This window comes from Nerophis ophidion, linkage group LG29 (assembly GCF_033978795.1).
Source record: "Nerophis ophidion isolate RoL-2023_Sa linkage group LG29, RoL_Noph_v1.0, whole genome shotgun sequence".
Classification (NCBI taxonomy): domain Eukaryota; kingdom Metazoa; phylum Chordata; class Actinopteri; order Syngnathiformes; family Syngnathidae; genus Nerophis; species Nerophis ophidion.
Window position 1 is genome coordinate 22,143,107 of NC_084639.1, and position 20,264 is coordinate 22,163,370.

The following is a 20,264-nucleotide window of genomic DNA, read 5'->3' on the forward strand; positions in this document are numbered from 1 at the left end:
GCAGACCCGTCAACGATCCTGTTCTGTCTCCCTGTAATGTTTGTTTGATCTTGAATGGGATTGTGCTGAAAATTGTAATTTTCCTGAAGGAACTCTCCTGACGGAATAAATAAAGTACTATCTATCTAATGAAGACCCTTTGGATATTGCCACTGGATGCACATGACTCGAGACGGTCGGTGTGTTCCAGTAGTCTTGCATGGCAGTACGAGTGGCCTTTTGGACATTGCGACAAGTCTGCCTCCATGCCATGCTCCATGCTATTTGGGTGAGGTTTATGCTGCAAGCTGGATAGTCTGGCTTAGCGCTTTCAGGGCATAGTCTGGCTGGCATGAGCTGTAACCTGGATAGCTTTCTAAAGGTGGAGAATGCAGACTTCTTGGTGATAGTGGAAGTGTGCTGTCAGGCAGAGGTGATGTCCGCAGGTTAGAGGGAGTGGTCAGTTGTATCTTGCATGCAGTGATGAGGTGGCATAGCCAGAAACAAGTACTTCTTGTAATCCATGCTGCAGTTCAGAAGCATAGGTCGCAGAAACATCCAGGCAAGGAGTGGGCTTGGGCCTGACGTGATGAAGCTTTATTGGGGTCAACCTTAGTTTGCAGCGTAGAAAGGCGTGATCAGTGTCACAGTCTGCTGGATGCATTGATCGGCAATGTGTCATATTTTTTAAGTCCTCACGCTTCACTAGCACCTATTCTAACCAGTGTTTAGAACAGGGGTCGGGAACCTTTTTGGCTGAGAGAGCCATGAAAGCCAAATATTTAGAAATGTTTTTCCGTGAGAGCCATATAATGTTTTTTAACACTGCATTTTTAAGCAAGACCAACATGTTTAGAGTATAATAAATCCCTTATTCGTTTTAATAACATTCTTATTCTGAAGTTACCCAATAATAAATCAAATATTTCTTACCATTAATGCGACTTCTTGAACAAGTCTGGTAGAAAACGGATGGATGGATAAAATGCATTAGAATGTTTTGTATTTTGAACGTTATTTTTAGCTCCGTGCTTACTAGCGGAACTATTCATAATTATCGTGTTAAGCCAGGGGTGTCCAAACTTTTTTCCACTGAGGGCCGCACATTAAAAAATCAGAGCAAGCGGGGGCCATTTTCATAATTTTTATTTTAAAAACCAATACAATATATGTATAAAAAATATACATTTAGGCCTCCACTCAGTTATGATCCCGGGGACCCCAAAGGGTTTTGGTAAAAAAAAAATATAAAAAATGTGTCAATATTCAGTATTATAATTTGTATTATTATGCAAGTTTTAAATCTCAAGATCAACATTAGAAAACAAAATGGAAAAAACACAAAATATGCAATATTTTCACCCAATAACTTTTTTAGGTGGGATATTTGAGATTATATAACAAATGGAGCCTTAATTTTGGATTTTGATTCATTATTATTTTTTGAGCAATGACACTTAAAAACAAATCACACTAAAATAATTGGGGATCCAAAAGTGTCCTACTTATTAAAGTGTTAAAAAATAAATTATACATTTTTTTTACTGTTTACTTTTAGCACAATAATCTCGAGATCAACTTCAGATATATCCGTCAATTTTAAGTTGTATTGTTGTTTATGTTTTGTTTGTTTGTTTTAGGCCCTTCTTTAAAAAAAAAAAAAACAGCTCAGTTTTTTATATGGTAAAACACAAAATATGCAACATTTTCCCCCCAAAATATCTCAAAGTGGAATATTTAATGTGGTGTAATCGAAGCCTTTATAGGTCAATAATTCATAATTACATTGATTTTGATTCATTATTCTTTTTTAACGAAAGAAACAGCCTGCATGGCAGCGTTGTGTCATAAGAGTAAGCATTGCAACAATTTCTTGTTACATTTCACCTGTTTGCTCTTTTATACCACTTTTTATGTTTTTAATTTTTTTAAATTGTATTCTTAAAATGTGTGATGTGATGTGAATTATATTTATATAGCGCTTTTCTCTAATGACTCAAAGCGCTTTACATAGTGACACCCAATATCTAAGTTACATTTAAACCAGTGTGGGTGGCACTGCGAGCACGTGGGTAAAGTGTCTTGCCCTAGGACACAACGGCAGTGACTAGGATGGCAGAAGCGGGAATCGAACCTGCAACCCTCAAATTGCTGGCACGGCCACTCTACCAACCGAGCTATACCGCCCCATGTGCCGTGGGGCCGTTCAAAAATGACACGCGGGCCGCACTTTGGACAGCCCTGTGTTAAGCAATGTCAGCTAAGATTTATCTGAGAGCCAGATGAAGTCATCACAAGAGCCACATCTGGCTCCAGAGCCATAGGTTCCCTACCCCTGGTTTAGAACAAGGGTGTCACCAGGTTTGAGGCCTGAAAGAAAAATGAGGGAATAGAGAGTTGGTGTGTGCTGCAGAGTTCTATTGTCATTAATCTCAGGACTGGAGTTCACGCCCACTCGGGCATTGAAATCTCCAAGAATCAGCAGGCGTTCGGTTGAGGGGGTATTTTGAATGATGGAGCTTAGTTGATTGTAGAAAATTTCCTTTGAATCTAGGACAGAGGTCAGTGTAGGTGCATAAGTGGCTATGGTTGTAACTAGGCCACTGTTTGTGGGAAGGCGCAGTAAGGAGAGGCGTGGGGAAATAGGCATAGGTTTTTCCACTGAGGACAAGAGCTTGTTTTAAATTGCGAAGCCAAGGCCATGCATTGGTCTGTCGCCATCTGGGAATCCATTCCAGAAGAAAGTGTATTTCATTTCCTGGACAGAGCCAACGCCGGTCAGCCAGGATTCACTAAGGGCAGCGACAGATGTTAAGGGCGAAGTAGTTCTGCATTTGCGAGGTGAGGCGTAGTCTATCTCAGATCCAACGCCATCCAGCATGCCGTGGATGTATATGTGACAGGGCATGATGTCGATGAGGTCGGCCGTACATGTGGTCCTTGCGGAGCAGAGCGCTCCAGAGTTGCCGGTCATAATATTTGAACTCATGGAGAGAAGAGATGCTCATAATGGAGAGCGCCGGGGCAGAATTTTGTGAGAGCATGCTTGCTCGAGACAAGCGTCCACCTCTGGACTCACTACTACATGTTCCAACAGAACACGTAGGTGTAGTTTGTGTGTTGCCCCGCAGTGACCAACTAGACCAATGGTCTATTGCCCTGAGACCATTGGCAATGTGGTCTTCTGCTCACAGGGCGACAGACAAGCCAGTTATGTTCTTGTCACAGCAGACATGCTCTGAACCTGGCCTACAAGCCCCTGCTGCCAGGCTAGCTTGCTGGACTGGGTTTCGTCTGGTCTCTCACCTTTGACCTGTCTGGCTTGTTTAGAGCTACCAGGGGTACAATGGTTATATTTGTGTCGCGCTTTTGTACCTTCAAGGCACTCAAAGTGCTTTGGCACTAATTCCACATTCACCCATTAACGCACTGATGGCGGGAGCTGACCACGACCCATCAGGAGCAAGGGTGAAGTGTCTTGCTCAAGGTCACTAGGATAGCCAGGATGGCGGAAGACTGTGATTGAACTGTAAATGTTACAAATATGTACGTGTTACTAAATACTTAAAGCACATAAAAAACTATCCAAAAGCCTCTAACAGTATGAGGGTTTTTGAAGTGGAATAGCTCAATCTCCATTACCTGCATTGTAAGCTGACACATGCTAGCAGTTTGTTTTTTTTTCTGTATTTGAAACGCACCAAAAAGAGAACACAGTGTTTTAATCTCACACAGGGATTGTGGATAAATGGGCTCCATTATAAAAAGGTGGAAGTTTGTTTGGCGTCCACATATGTGGACATCACATTTTTGGTTGTGTAGATCACAGAATAACATTTTTCTTTACAAGACCCTGGTTTCCACTGTTGAGGACACACTACCAATGAATCACATGTTGCATTTAAGATGGCTGAAAATGCATCCAAAAGTTAAGGTGGCAAATTTAAACTGTTTTCTTGTTTTTATACTCATTGGATTCAAAAGAGCCCGAAGGCCTAATATATAAACCCCATAAGCATTGAAATTGGCATGTTGTGTAAATGGTAAATAAAAACAAAACAATGATTTGCAAATCCTTTTCAACTTATATTCAATTGAATAGACTGCAAAGGCAAGATACTTAACGTTCAAACTGAAACATTTTATTTTTTGCAAATATTAGCTCATTTGTAATTTGATGCCTGCAACATGTTTCAAAAAAGCTGAATTAAGTGGCAAAATAGACTGAGAAAGTTGAGGAATGCTCATCAAATACTTATTTGGAACATCCCACAGGTGAACAGGCTTATTAGGAACAGGTGGGTGCCATGATTGGGTGTAAAAGCAGCTTCCGTGAAATGCTCAGTCATGCACAAGCAAGGATGGGGCGAGGGTTACCACTTTTTGAACAAGTGCGTGAGCAAATTGTAGAACAGTTTAGGAACAACATTTCTCAAAGAGCTATTGCAAGGAATTTAGGTATTTTACCATCTCCAGTTCGTAATATCATCAAAAGGTTCAGAGAATTTGGAGAAATTACGGCACGTAAGCATTGATATTACAAACCTTGGAGCTCTCAGGCGGTACTGCATCAAAAAGCGAAATAGTGTGTAAAGGATATCAACACATGGGCTCAGGAACACTTCAGAAAACCACTGTCAATAACTACAGTTTTTCGCTACATCAATAAGTGCAAGTTAAAACTCTACTATGCAAAGCGAAAGACATTTATCAACAACACCCAGAAATGCTACCAGCTTCGCTGGGCCCGAGCTCATATGAAATGGACTGATGCCAAGTGGAAAGGTGGTCTGATGAGTCCACATTTCAAATTATTTTTGGAAACTGTGGACGTTGTGTCCTCCAAACCAAAGAGAAAAAGAAACATCCGGACTGTTTGGGCGCAAAGTTGAAAAGGCAGCATCTGTGATGGTATGAGGGTGCATTAGTGCCCAAGGCATGGGTAACTTACACATCTGTGAAGGCACCATTAATGCTGAAAGGTACATTCAGGTTTAGGAGCAACATAGGTTGCCATCCAAGCAACGATATATATTTACCACTTACACAACGTGCCAGCTTCACTGCTTTTGGGTTTTGTAAATTAAAAATGCATGCCATACAAGAGATTGGGTCTTCGGAAGTTTAAGGGCATGTGCACCTTTTTGGGGAAGTTTGTCCATTATTCACAATCCTTATGTAAAACAAGAAGACATATCGTAAAAGTATTCTCAGCGCTTCACGTTTTACAAATATTATGTTACAGCCTTATTTCCATCTCAGCTGCAGCAGAAACGGCATGGCGTTGTTTGCAAGGTTAGAGACTTTCCCTGGAAATAAGACTTCCTGGGGATAGGTTGATTGGCAACACTAAATTGGCCCTAGTGTGTGACTGTGAGTGTGAATGTTATCTGTCTATCTGTGTTGGCCCTGCGATGAGGTGGCGACTTGTCCAGGGTGTACCCCGCCTTCCGCCCGATTGCAGCTGAGATAGGCGCCAGTGACCACAAAAGGGAATAAGCGGTAGGAAATGGATGGATGGATGTTATAGCCTTATTTCAAAAATATATACATTTGTGTGTCCTCAAAATTCCACACACAATACCCCATAATGACAGTGTTTGTTTTTTTTTTAAACAATTTTTGCAAATGCATTAAAAACAAAAACAATCACTTATACATCACTATTTGGACCTTTTTCTCAATACTTTTTAGATGCACTTTTGGCAGCAATTACAGTTTCAAGTCTTTTTGAATAAGATGCCACAACCCTGGCACACCTATCTTTGGGCAGTTTGGCCCATTCCTCTTTGCAGCTCCTCTAAAGCTCTATCAAGTTGGATAGGTGGCGTTGTTTTTTATCCAGGATGTGTCTGTACATTGCTGCAAATATTAATGTTTTAATTAATATACAGAAACCTTTTCACATTGTCATTGTGGGGTATTTTGTATAATTTTGGAGCAAAAATGCATTTTATTTTGGATAAAGCTGTAAATCAAAATGTGGAACAAGTGAAGTGGTGTGAATGTTTTCCGGATGCACTGTATGTTGTTCTTGTTTCAAATTCATTATTTGTTTAATACGGCATAAGCGAGGTCTCTAAGAAAGCCCTCTAAAAACATCCAAAAAGCCCCATTTAAATGTTGTGACCTGTATATTACCTATTAACGATACTGTTATCATAATGGCTAACACCAAGGAACTACTTTTAGCAGCGCCATGATCAGAGAGCTAACTAGCTAATGCTCCTCCGAGCTGGAAAAAGTAAATTTCTCGATTACAAATCAAATCAGCCAAGGAAAGCAGCAGGCCCAGACAAGCTGTGCCCCCGACTCCTGAAGACCTGTGCTGCAGAACTGGGTGAACCACTTCAAAGGATCTTCAACCTCAGCCTGCTGCTGGGAAGAGTACCCACCCTCAGGAAGACGTCATGCATCGTTCCAGTTCCCAAAAAGAACTGCCCCAGTGAGCTGAACGACTACAGACCAGTGGCGCTCACCTCTCATCTAATGAAGACATTGGAGCGGCTCTTTCTCAGCCTCCTCAGACCACAGGTCCCACATGCCCAGGACAGCCTGCAGTTTGCGTACCAGGCAGGCGTTGGTGTGGAGGATGCTATCCTTTACCTGCTGCATCGAGCCCACTCACATCTGGATAAGGGAAATGGCACTGTGAGGTTCCTGGACTTCTCGAGTGCCTTTAATACCATCCAGCCCCGCCTCCTTCAGGACAAGCTCTACAAAATGCGAGTGGACCCCTGCCTGGTTGCCTGGATTTTGAACTACCTCACCGACAGGCCACAGTACGTCAGACTGAAGGACATCACGTCTGACACTGTGATCAGCATCACCGGAGCACCGCAGGGAACGGTGCTGGCCCCTCTTCTCTTCACCCTGTACAACGCTGACTTCTGCTACAACTCAGAGCTGTGTCACATCCAGAAGTACGCGGATGACACAGCCATCGTCGGGTGCATCAGGGACGGCAGAGAGGAGGAGTTTCGGAATCTGGTGAGGGACTTTGTTGTCTGGTGCCACACGAACCTCTTGCAGCTCAATCCGTCAAAGAACAAGGAGCTGGTCATTGACTTTGGGAGGTCGAGTCCACGGTCACAACCTATTGTGATCGAGGGAGTTGAGGTACAGACCGTGGACTCATTCAAGTACCTCGGGGTTTGGGTGGACAATAAGCTGGACTGGACTGTCAACACGGACCATCAGTACAAGAAAGGAAAGAGCAGGCTGTACTTCCTCAGGAGACTGCACTCCTTCAACATCTGCAAAAAACTCCTGTGGATGTACTACCAGTCTGTGGTTGCCAGTGTTCTGTTCTACATGGTAGTGTGCTGGGGGGGCAGTACATCTAAGAAGGACAGCTCCAGACTTGAGAAACTGATCAGGCGGGCCGGTTCTACAATGGGAATGAAACTCGACACACTGGTGACGGTGGCAGAGAAGAGGACTGTTGACAAACTAGTGAGCATCCTGGATGATGCCAGTCACCCTCTGCATAGCGTTATCAGTAGCCAGAGGAGCCTGTTCAGTGCTAGACTGCTTCATCCCAAGTGCAGGACTAATAGACTCAAAAACTCCTTTGTCCCACACGCCATTAGACTGTACAACTCCTCTCTGGGACGGGGGGCGGGGGGTACTAGGATGACAGGGGATGCAAAACAATAACAGTGCAATACGTTTTCATAACATGGTCACTACTGCCTACTTTGTCTTGTTATATTCTTATTTTACTGTTATATTGTTATTCCCATTGTTGCTTTTTTGTTTTTATTCTTATTGTAATATTTCTCTATTTTGTTTCCATTTAAACCCCCATTATTTACTTTTTATTTTTATTTAAATTGATCTCAACTCTGTACACTGCTGCTGGAATTTTAATTTTCCTAAAGGAACTCTCCTGAAGGAATCAATAAAGTACTATCTATCTATCTATATCCCTCAACTAGATAGTAGAATTGTGTGGACATAAATCAAGAAATTTAGTCAACTTTCACATCCGACTTGGACCCGAGATAGCAAGAAAGACACAAAAAGACGACAATGTGCGGCATAGCTCGGTTGGTAGAGAGGCCGTGCCAGCAACTTGAGGGTTGCAGGTTCGATTCCCGCTTCCGCCATCCAAGAAAGACACAAAACGACGACAGTGCGCGGCATAGCTCGGTTGGTAGAGCGACCGTGCCAGCAACTTGAGGGTTGCAGGTTCGATTCCCGCTTCTGCCATCCAAGAAAGACACAAAACGACGACAGTGTGTGGCATAGCTCGGTTGGTAGAGAGGCCGTGCCAGCAACTTGAGGGTTGCAGGTTCGATTCCCGCTTCCGCCATCCAAGAAAGACACAAAACGACGACAGTGTGCGGCATAGCTCGGTTGGTAGAGAGGCCGTGCCAGCAACTTGAGGGTTGCAGGTTCGATTCCCGCTTCCGCCATCCAAGAAAGACACAAAACGACGACAGTGTGTGGCATAGCTCAGTTGGTAGAGAGGCCGTGCCAGCAACTTGAGGGTTGCAGGTTCGATTCCCGCTTCTGCCATCCAAGAAAGACACAAAACGACGACAGTGTGTGGCATAGCTCGGTTGGTAGAGCGGCCGTGCCAGAAACTTGAGGGTTGCAGGTTCTATTCCTGCTTCCGCCATCCAAGAAAGACACAAAAAGACAGTGTGCGGCATAGCTCGGTTGGTAGAGAGGCCGTGCCAGAAACTTGAGGGTTGCAGGTTCGATTGCCGCTTCCGCCATCCTAGTCACTGCTGTCGTGTCCTTGGGCAAGACACTTTACCCACCTGCTCTCAGTGCCACCCACACTGGTTTAAATGTAACTCAGATATTTGGTTTCACTATGTAAAGCGCTTTGAGTCACTAGAGAAAAGCGCTTTATAAATATAATTCACTTCGCTTTACCTTTTTTTTCAACAATCTGGGTAGTATTAATTATGAATGTTAATTTCCATACATACTTACATCATGTATATATTACATTTTATTATGCATTTTTCATATATACTTACCTCATGCATATATTACATGTTATGAATTGTTCTACATTACATATATACTTAACATGTAATGTATACATGATGTAAGTATATATGTAAAATTCATGTTTTATATACATGAGGAAAGTATATATGAAAAATGCATAATAAAATGTTTCATATACATGATGTATTATGAACTTTACATATATACTTACATCATGTATATATTACATGTTATGAATGTTACTACATTACATATATATTTACATCATGTATTTACTAAATATTATGAATGTTACATTACATATATATTAGGGCTGCAAATCTTTGGGTGTCCCACGATTCGATTCAATATCGATTCTTGGGGTCACGATTCGATAATATATTGATTTTTTTCGATTCGATTCGATTCTCAGTTCAAAAGGATGATGTATTCTTTCAATGCATATGATTTCAGCAGGATCTACCCCCGTCTGCTGACATGCTAGCAGAGTAGTAGATTTAAAAAAAAAAAAAAAAGCTATTATTATTGTAAAGGTCAATGTTTTATCAACTGATTGCAATAATGTAAATGTGTTTTAACTATTAAACGGACCAAAAATATGACTTATTTTATCTTTGTGAAAACATTGGACACAGTGTGTTGTCAAGCTTATGAGATGCGATGCAAGTGTAAGCCGTGACACTATTGTTTTTTTATTTTTCTAAATGTCTTATGATAATGTCAATGAGGGATTTTTAATGCTGAAATTTTAACTAATATTGATGCTGTTGTTGATAATATTCATTTTTGTTTCACTACTTTTGGTTTGTTCTGTGTCGTGTTTGTGTCTCCTCAATTGCTCTGTTTATTGCAGTTCTGAGTGTTGCTGGGTCAGGTTTGGTTTTGGAATTGGATTGCATTGTTGTTGTCATGGTCCACGTCTTGGACCATGTCATGTTCTGTTTTGTGATCACAACCTGTTTTGTATTTGACGTCTTTAGTTCGGTTGCCCAGTTACGCATTTAGTGTCACCTGTTTCTGGTTTTTGATCACGCGCACCTGCCCCTGATGATTTCAGCCCCTATATATGCCTGTCTTTGTTTGCCTTTCGTTCTCGGACTATAGTTTGCTACACGCAACAAGTGACATCGCTCTTCCCGCATTGTGGTAACTACCTTCCATGCTATTTCAGTTGTTTGTCCCTAGCTCAGTGGTTCTCAAACTTTTTTTGTCATCCCCCACTTTGGACAAGGGGGAGTTTTCAAGCCCCACCTGCCCCCATCGCCAGAACAGAACGCTAATGCCAAGCTTAACATTTTCAAATATATTGAACATCAAGTAACATTCAAGTCAGGGTTTCCCACACATTCATTTATTTGTGGCGGCTCGCCACGAAAGAATTACGGCCGCCACAAATAAAAAAAAATAAAAAAAATTCGGCTTTTGACTCGCTTGACCGCTCATAAAAGCAGTGGGACTCTGTGAATGGAGCTTGTAGTTACATATTATATAAATATGTAAATATGATATAAATATGTCTATAAATATGTACATAATGTGTTGTAATTATATTCCAACTCCGCGTTCTTCTTGGTCATTGTCGCCGCAAGAATATAATAATAACAATTTTTTTTAAGTAAAATTCCCTCCCGTTCCTCGCGCCCCACCTGTCATGTCTCTATTCCCCACAGGTGGGGCCCGCCCCACACTTTGAGAAACGCTGCCCTAGCTCATGCTAGCGCTTTCTGTTTTGTTTGTTAGTGTCTTCGAGCAAGTGTTTTTGGTTCTTAGTCTGTTTTAGTTAGTATAAATGAATTATTGTTCCTACCTCACGCTTTGTCCTTCTTCGCTGCACCCACGAGAGAACTCGTCGCCACCAAGACGTCACAGTTATGGTATTTATGTGTATTGTTTTGTTGGATTGATAAAAAAAGTCGATTAAAAAAAAAAAAAAGAGAATCGATTCTGAATCGCACAACATATTCGAATCGATTTTTTTCCCCACACCCCTAATATATACTTACATCATGTATATTTTATTTTATTTTATTTTATTTTAATCATCTCTTTTTTTTCTCCCATCTCCCCTCCCCACTTGTTTACCTGTACCCCACCTTTTTTGTAAGGGGCGCCGGAAGTTTGCAGACCCGTCAGCGATCCTCTTCTGTCTCCCTGTAATGTTTGTCTGATTTTGAATGGGATTGTGCTGAAAATTTTAATTTCCCCTCGGGGATTCATAAAGTATTTCCGATTCTGATATTACATGTTATGAATGTTACTACATATTATTTTTATATATATATATATGTGTGTGTGTGTGTGTGTGTGTATATATATATGTGTGTGTGTGTGTATATATATGTGTGTGTGTGTGTATATATATGTGTGTGTGTGTGTGTATATATATGTGTGTGTGTATATATATATATGTGTGTATAATTATGTGTGTATATATGTATATGTGTATATATATGTATGTGTGTATATATATATATGTGTGTGTGTGTGTGTGTGTGTGTGTATATATATATATATATATATATATATATATATACATATATATATACACACATATGTATGTATATATATATATATATATGTATGTATATATATATATATATATATATATATGTATATATGTAGGTGTGGGAAAATCACAAGACTACTTCATCTCTACAGAACTGTTTCATGAGGGGTTCCCTCAATCATTAGATTTTTTTTATTTTTATTTTTTTTTATGATTGAGGGAACCCCTCATGAAACAGTTCTGTAGAGATGAAGTAGTCTTGTGATTTTTCCCACACCTACATATTGCGCTCTACCACGGTATCGAGCACTATTCTCTGGATCATCCAATCAAGATATATATATATATATATATATATATATATATATATATATATATATACACACACAATGTATATATTACATGTTATGAATGTTACTATATCACATATATATTCACATCATGTATATACAACTTTGATGGAGGTTATTTAGAGCGCTTTATAGGCGGAACGGAGTGATTCCCAATATCAAGCATTGTTAGCTGACTGATGGTAATGTTTATGAGTTAGAAAGCATTAAAAAAAAACCATGTATTTTTCTTACATAAAGATTGCTAATGACAGCACACCCCAAATAGTGCAGTTCCCTTTTAAAGAATGAGTAATTTAGCTTTGTGTTTGGTTGTACAAAAGGCAATATTTGTTTTTACACTAACGTGTTATTTTGTCTAACACTTTCTTTTAATCATTACTTAATGATTTGTTAATTGCTGAAAATAGCAGTGGAGTTTGTTTATGCAGGCAGCAGCCTGGTAGGCCAAATCAAGGTGTAAATGGTGTATGTTTGTTTTTTCACCCCAGTTGTTTTATGTTTACATTTATCGTCTGCCACTCTTCTATCTACATCCTCCAGCGCCACTGGTGCGGTTTGCCAGCCCGCTGCTGCTCTTCTCTCACATGGCATTTTACAAGGCGTGACTCTGTTTAATGCGCCATTTTAAACTCAAGGAAAAGCACTGGCACGATTCATAATTGCAAAGCTTGATTTTAATAGGAAAATGCTGTGCTCTGCTGATAGCGCTTGTCCTCAACAGGGTTACGGCCTGGTTGCAGCACTGTGGGGAAGCCTGGTGTTCCGGGAGATTAAGGTAAAAACACAAGTATGAAATAATACATACCGTATTTTCGGGACTATAAGGCATACTTAAAATATTTTTTTAAATCAAAACTATACAGTGCACTTAGTGTGCCTAATGTACGGAATAATTATGGTTTTGCTTACCGACATCGAAGCAATTTTATTTGGTACATGGTGTAATAAGTGTGACGAGTAGATGGCAGTCAAACATAAGAGATACGTGTAGACTGCAATATGACCAAAGTAAACAACACCAACCATATGTTCCATTGAAAATATAGAACATTACACACGGCGCTCAAAAGTCCATCAACATGTTTTAGTAGGAGTTTGGTAAGCTATGAAGCCGCACCGCTTGATGGATTGTACTGTGCTTCAACATAGGAGTATTATTACGGTGTGTGTACAAGGCAGGGGTCACCAACGCGGTGCCCGCGGGCACCAGGTAGCCCGTAAGGACCAGATGAGTCGCCCCTGGCCTGTTCTAAAAATAGCTCAAATAGCAACACTTACCAGTGAGCTGCCTCTATTTTTTTAATTTTATTTATTTACTGGCAGGCTGGTCTCGCTTTGCCCCATCCATCCATTTTTCTACCGCTTATTCCCGTTCGGGGTCGCGGGGGGCGCTGGCGCCTATCTCAGCTACAATCGGGCGGAAGGCGGGGTACACCCTGGACAAGTCGCCAACTCATCGCAGGGCCAACACAGATAGACAACATTCACATTCACACACTAGAGCCAATTTAGTGATGCCAATCAACCAGGGGTTGTGTTTTGGCTGCAAATGAACAAGATTGTGGTTAGACTTCCCTAATGGGGGGAGTGGTGTGTCCTTGTATGCATCCCTGACATTAGCAAACGGCAGGTCAACTGTCCTGTCGTTTCTCGTGGGACAGTCCACAGCCTGGTAAAAAGCAGCTAACGTTGAGTCCGAAGTAGCATGATTGAAGTCCCCAGAAATGATGAAAAAAGCCTCATTGTGTTGTCTATAGCCTTGATGTGATAAAGTGAATCACCTCACATACATTGGCTGCTCTCCGGGGAATGTAAACACAGAGGGAGATCACATGACCGAACTCCCCCGGCAGATAGTACGGCCGAAGGCTAACAGCTAGTAGCTCCAGGTCCAGGCAACACAAGACTTTGTTCACGGAGATGTGTCCTGGGTTACACTAGCGGTTGTTAACATATATGATGAGTCCACCACCTTTTCTTTTCCCACATGCTTTAGTGTCTCTGTCAGCTCTCAGTGCTGTGAATCCATGCAGGTCCATGTTAGCATCCGGTACGATATGGTTTAGCCACGTTTCCGTGAAGTTAAACGGGCTGCTCAATCGAAGCTCGTTGATCTTGTTCGGCAGCGAGTTCACATTCCCCGTGATGACGGAAGGAATGGATGGTTTGTAGTGCCGTGGATTTTCCTCTCGCTTAGCCTTTAGCTTAGCCCCCGCTTTGCAGCCCTGAGGGTTCTTCCTCAGCTCCGCTGGAATGGAGTGTGGTACGCCAGCACGCCCCGTTTATTTCAAAGTGAGCAGCTCCTCTCTCGAATAAGAAAGAAAGCTGGCTGCTGGTCTTATAGAACTGCCAAAAGTATCCATTGGATATATACAGAGACTCACTTCATGGAAAACACAAAAAAGATAAAAGATAAGTTCAAAAGATCTAGAACCGGGGTGCCCACACTTTTTCTGCAGGCGAGCTACTTTTCAATTGACCAACTCGAGGGGATCTACCTCATTTATACATATCATTTATATTTATTTATTTATGAAAGAGACATTTTTGTAAACAAGTTAAATGTGTTTAATGATAATACAAGCATGTGTAACACATATAGATGTCGTTCTTTCACGAAGACAAGAATATAAGTTGGTGTATTACCTGATTCTGATGACTTGCATTGATTGGAATCAGACAGTAATGATGATAACGCCCACATTTTCAAATGGAGGAGAAAAAAAGTTGTCCTTTCTGTACAATACCACATGAAAGTGGTTGGTTTTTGGCATCTAATTCATCCAGCTTCCATACACTTTACAAGAAAAACATTGGCGGCAAATTCCGTAGCTTGCTTGATTGACATTCACGGCACCCGAGGGTCTTGTGAGATGACGCTGGCTGCTGCCAGTTCTTTATTATGAAAAAATGACAGAGAGGAAGGCGAGAAACACTTTTTATTTCAACAGACTTTCGCGCCGTACCTTCCGTCAAAACTCTAAAGGCCGACTGCACATTTCCTATCTTCACAATAAAAGCCCTGCTTCATGCTGCCTGCGCTAACAAAATAAGAGTTTCGGAAAGCTGGCGTGCACAAGTGATGTTCACGCCAGCTTTCTGAGGGATCGCTTGTGCACGCCAGTTTTCCGAGACTCTGTATTTAGTTAGCGCAGGCAGCATGAAGCAGGGCTTTTATTGTGAAGATAGGAAATGTGCAGTCGGCCTTTAGAGTTTTGACGGAAGGTACGGCGCGAGAGTCTGTTGAAATAAAAAGTGTTTCTCGCCTTCCTCTCGGTCATATTTTCATAATAATGATCTTACAGCAGCCAGCGTCATCTCACAAGACCCTCCGGTACCGTGAATGTCATTTAAGTGACGTCTTGGTGAAGATTGATGATCACTAATTTTTAGGTCTATTTTTTTTAAAAGCCTGGCTCGAGATCGACTGACACACCCCCCACGGTCAACTGGTAGCTCGCAATCGACGTAATGGGCACCCCTGATCTAGAACTACAGAGCTACTGGAAATGCAGCCGCCTTCCACAGCGCAAACTTCAAAGATTATCTGTAAAACATCTATGCAACATTTTGACCAAAGAACCACCATTACATGTTATGTAGACCACAAGGAAGAATTTAACATAAAAAAAATAGTAATACTATGACTCCTTTAACGCGGCTTATAATCCATACAACCTTATATATGAAAAAAGATGAAATATAGACCATTCATCTGCAGTGCGTTTTATAATCCGGTGTGCCCTATAATCCGGAAAATACAGTATATGTAAAGGTAGCAAACATATTGATTTGTTTGTTTATTATCACAACATCCTCAGGGGTTAGTGAACTGCTTCATCTTCGCTCTGGCATCCTGCGTGGTGCTGACTGGCTCCTTGTTGACGGCCGTCTCCAAAGTGTGACACAAAGCCTGTTAGCTGCTGACTTCAAATATATATCAATGCTTCTCAAACTCATGTTGTGAGTCATTGCACATTTGTCTATACATCAAGACACGGTGTGTATTTTTCTAGGGAATTATGTCATTTATAAAAGAAAAAAAAATTGAGTTGGCACAGGCGTTATGCTGATGTTTTGTCACACTTAAACTGTTGCTCACCGTTGCCGCTGTCAATTCCTCGGAGGAAATCATCCGTCAACATTTGCTTTTGGGATGTCTGCAGTAGAATATATTATGTTTCTCAGTACCGTAATCAATAAAGCACCTGGCAAAAGTGAACTAAATGGAAACATTTTCATGTTTTGGTGTGCATCCTAGCTACATAAATCATGACAAAACATGGGTGCAGATTTTGATAAAGGTCCAAATCCGGCATAGTTATTTTCACTTTTATGTTCTGCTTGGATTGGGGCCAAGTGGTGATGACTCCTGCAGATGTAATTACAGTAGATATGTCACGCTGCTTTGAGGTGTGAGCCGGAGCTCTTGGGCGTGTGCCAGAATATTCCTATGTTGGAGACCGCACTGAAATAAAAATAAAAACATATTTATTTATTTTTACAAAATGTACAGTTCAATAGCACATGTTTTTTTATGTTGACAACAAGGTAAACAACATGAATATCAGTTATGAAATGTTATTGTTTATTTTAGGGGTGTAACGGTACACAAACATTTCGGTTCAGTACGTACCTCGGTTTAGAGGTCACGGTTCGGTTCATTTTCGGTACAGTAAGAAAACAACAAAATGTAAATTTTTGGGTTATTTATTTACCAAATTCGTAAACAATGGCATGACATACATATACACACAGGGTCCATTGCCAGGGTTAATGTGGTCAACATATGTAAAACAAAAACTAAATAATATAAGGCTCAGAATGGTTTATTACAAATCCTTTCTACATAGAAAGTGTTTTTTTAGATTGATTGATTGAGACTTTTATTAGTAGATTGCACAGTACAGTACATATTCCGTACAATTGACCACTAAATGGTAACACCCCAATAAGTTTTTCAACTTGTTTAAATCGGGGTCCACGTTAATAAACATTAAACTTCCTCAAGTTGTTGCTCGGATTAAATAAAATGACAAAACTTTTCTTCTACATGTAAAAAGTGCAACATTAAACAGTTTTAAGTCAACTCAGGCTCAGATTAACTTTTCTTTCCTCCCCCCAGCCTGGCTAATTTGGCAGTAAGAGGATATATGGGCTCATTGTTTTTCCACCATAGAAGTGGGTCAAAATCTAGTTTTTAATGCAATATGGACATAAATCTGCTGCTATAAAAACATTTGTTATTGCTCTATCCGTGCCTGACTCGCCCAGGAGAGGCTGCGTGAATGCGGTGGTGACGCTTTAAATGGGTTAGCATGTGTTATAAGAGTAGCGTATGTGTGTGTTTGGCCCTTTAATACGTGACAGCATGTGAGGTAAGTGTGCGGGCGAGTGAGGTGAGGGAGCGGCTAGTGTTTTGTTGAATTGGCTGTGTGCAAGACCTCAATAAAGCCACGATTTGCAACTAATCGCCGGACTTTTCATTTACCCTGGAGTCCGGAGCTGTGGAGACCCAGAGTGAAGGGTGTTGCCCCCGAGAATACATCAGCCCTGGAGGAGTGTCTCCCTAGTGCTCCTCGACTACGGTCTGGGAGCCAGAAGCAGGAAAGGTGCAACCCATGTTTGACGTGTTGTCAGAAGCAGCTGTTAAACAATGTCGCCATTGGTGTTACGCGCAGCCAAAGTGTTCCCAAACGGGAGATCTTAATGTGGCAGGAGGTTCTTCCAGCTCTGGCTTTTGCATGTTGTCCTAGCCCGGTCGCTGCTATGTGCACTCGTTCGGTACACCTCCGACCCGAAAACCCCCGTACTGAAACGGTTCAATACAAATACACGTACCGTTACACCCCTAGATTATTTTCAATATAGCACTTATTGCAGAGCTGGGCAAGTATTTTGACTCAGGAGCCACATTGAGGGAAAAAAATGTGTCTCGGGGGACAATGTGTATGTGTGTAAAAATGATATATGCACATTTAGCTGTAAGAATCTGCTGTACAGTCTGTGTGTTGGTGTCCCTTTTCTTTTAGGAACACTTATACCAAAAGTCACAATGTCCGCTAGTGTTCTAGAAACGTTATGACAGACAACCTCAAAAAACGGAATGGAATTTTACAGTTTATTACTGAATGGGACATCTAAAATGTACTTGAAAACAAAGAAAGTGGGGTTTACAATATCAACTATGAACAATAAAACACTGAATATTAACAACACATGAACATATTTTACTTCTCAAACCATGCAAAACACAACAAAAGTGCAAAAAAAACAGCAATAAATGAATGCATAGTGTAATAAACACCTACAATATGTTATATTATCACATAAAAATCTGATTCCGCATCTGTTTTCTACACAGGCGTTTGGGGCTGGCTGCTCTGTAAACAAATCCAGCCCACTCTGCTTTGTTCCTGGTCTGTTCTGCTGAGATGTAGATTACCGTAATAATAAATTTTTAAAGAAGGAAAGAAGATTTTGTGATGGTAAAAAAATATTGATGTAATCATAATAATATCGACTACGCTCCTGTACTTGGTATCATTACCGTGGATGTTAGGTGTATATCCACCCATGACATTTGTTTATTGTAGCGTCCCGGAAGAATTGGTGCTGCAGGGAATTCTGGGAATTTGCTCTGTGGAGTTGTAGTGCAAATATTTTCCCAAAATGCGTTTGTCATTGTTGTAATGATTGGGCCTAATGAAGTCTTGTTTTTGACTTTGATAACTATAGACCGTTATAACAAATCCATTGTCACGATTCTGATGGGTTGCGGTATGTGGTGAAGCATGTATAGCCATCACGAGGGACGGCGTGGAAAAGTTGGGAGAGTGGTTGTGCCAGCAACCTGAGAGATCCTGGTTCGATCCCCATGTTCTACCGTCCGAGTCATGTTTGTTGTATCCTTGAGGAAGACACTTCACCCTTGCTCCTGATGGGTCCTGGTTAGCGCCTTGCATGGCAGCCCCCGCCATCAGTGTGTGAGTAAATGGGTGAATGTGGAAATAGTGTCAAAGCGCTTTAAATTCCTTAAAAAAAAAAAAAGAAGGTATAAAAGCGCTATATAAGTATAACCCATTTACCATCACCCACGCTATGCTGTTCCAAGTCGGGACCCGGGGTGGACAGCTGCTCTGTGCATCAGTTAGTGACGTCTCTGTGATGATCCCCTGCTGGCCCTTCTATAGACTGGACCCTCACGTTATTACCGGTGTCCACTCGTCATCCATTGCAGCGATCGCCCTGGGGGGTACCCACATTTACGGTCCTTTCCAGTTTTTCACATTGTTCCCATTGGGTTGAGTTTTTTCTTGCTCTTATTTGGGATCTGAGCAGAGGATGTGGTTGTGGCTTGTGCAGCCGTTTGAGACACTTGTGATTAACTGAACTTTAAATGGTTGGTTGATTATGACTCAGCAGCACCACTTGTCATTGTAGAGTGTAAATTACGGGTGTTTGAGTGCCAATGTGTGTATCGTGCATGGCAGGATATACTGCCAAAAGCTTTAAGTTGAACATTTTTTTTCCTGTAAATCTTATTTATCCATCCATCCATGTCTTTGGAGGTGGTGGAGCGGCTTGAGTCTATTTCAGCCTGAAGGTTTTTCACCACTTCATTGAAGGGCCAACACATTTCATTGTTTTTGTACTTTCAAAAAATGTTTTCTTTACTTGCAAATATTTTCTTAATTCACGGAAGAAAAATGTTTTTATTTTAACGAATATTTGTTTCTACTTGCAGAAAATCGTTTTACATGCGTGTTTTGTTTTTTTAATTGAACATTTTTGCTGAACCTGTTAAGTGGTTTTAACATGAACTAAGAACAATATGTTCATACTTTTGAATCATTTTTTTAATTAAAGAAAAAAAAAATTTATATTTGCAATTTTTTTATTCGCAAAAATGTATTTCATACTTGTGAATCATTTTTAATGAAATAATTGTTTTCATACTTGCAAGTCATTTTTGTTCTTGGAAGAATTTGCTTTTATACTTTTTTTACGTTGTATTTAATTTTTATACTTGCAGAGCGTTTTTACTAAGAGATTATTTTTTTCACTTGCGAATCGTTTTTAATCGAATACATTTGTTTTTACGTTTGCAAATGTTTTTTTGACCTGCAAAAACTTTTTTATTGCAATTTTTTTATTTTTAAATATTGTTTTTGTAGTTGTTTTTTTACCTGGCGAAATATGTTTTTATACTAGAATTTTTTATTCGTTTTTATCCGGTAAAAAATGTTCTATACCTTTTAAATTGCTATTTAATTGAAGACAATCGTTTTTGTGCTTGAAAATATTTTTTTTTTATTAGAAATGTGTTTTTATACTTACAAATATTTTATATACTTGCAGGAAATTATTTACTTCTGTATCGCTTTATTTATTTGAAGAAAATTGTTTCTAAACTTGTGTGTTTTTAGCAACAGATACTAAGAAAAATGTGTCTA

The 20,264-nt window shown here is 40.5% G+C and overlaps 1 protein-coding gene across 1 annotated transcript in view; it reads left to right on the plus strand.

Moving 5' to 3' along the window:
- The window catches only part of LOC133545922 (transmembrane protein 144-like), a 76,527-nt gene extending 60,764 nt beyond the window's left edge, over nucleotides 1-15,763 (plus strand). The window contains exons 11-12 of the mRNA XM_061891654.1: nucleotides 12,530-12,583; nucleotides 15,630-15,763. Of these exons, the coding sequence (XP_061747638.1) occupies nucleotides 12,530-12,583; nucleotides 15,630-15,713 (138 nt within the window). The 3' untranslated portion in view covers nucleotides 15,714-15,763. The remainder of the gene's footprint in view (nucleotides 1-12,529; nucleotides 12,584-15,629) is intronic.
- Nucleotides 15,764-20,264: the final 4,501 nt, after the last annotated feature.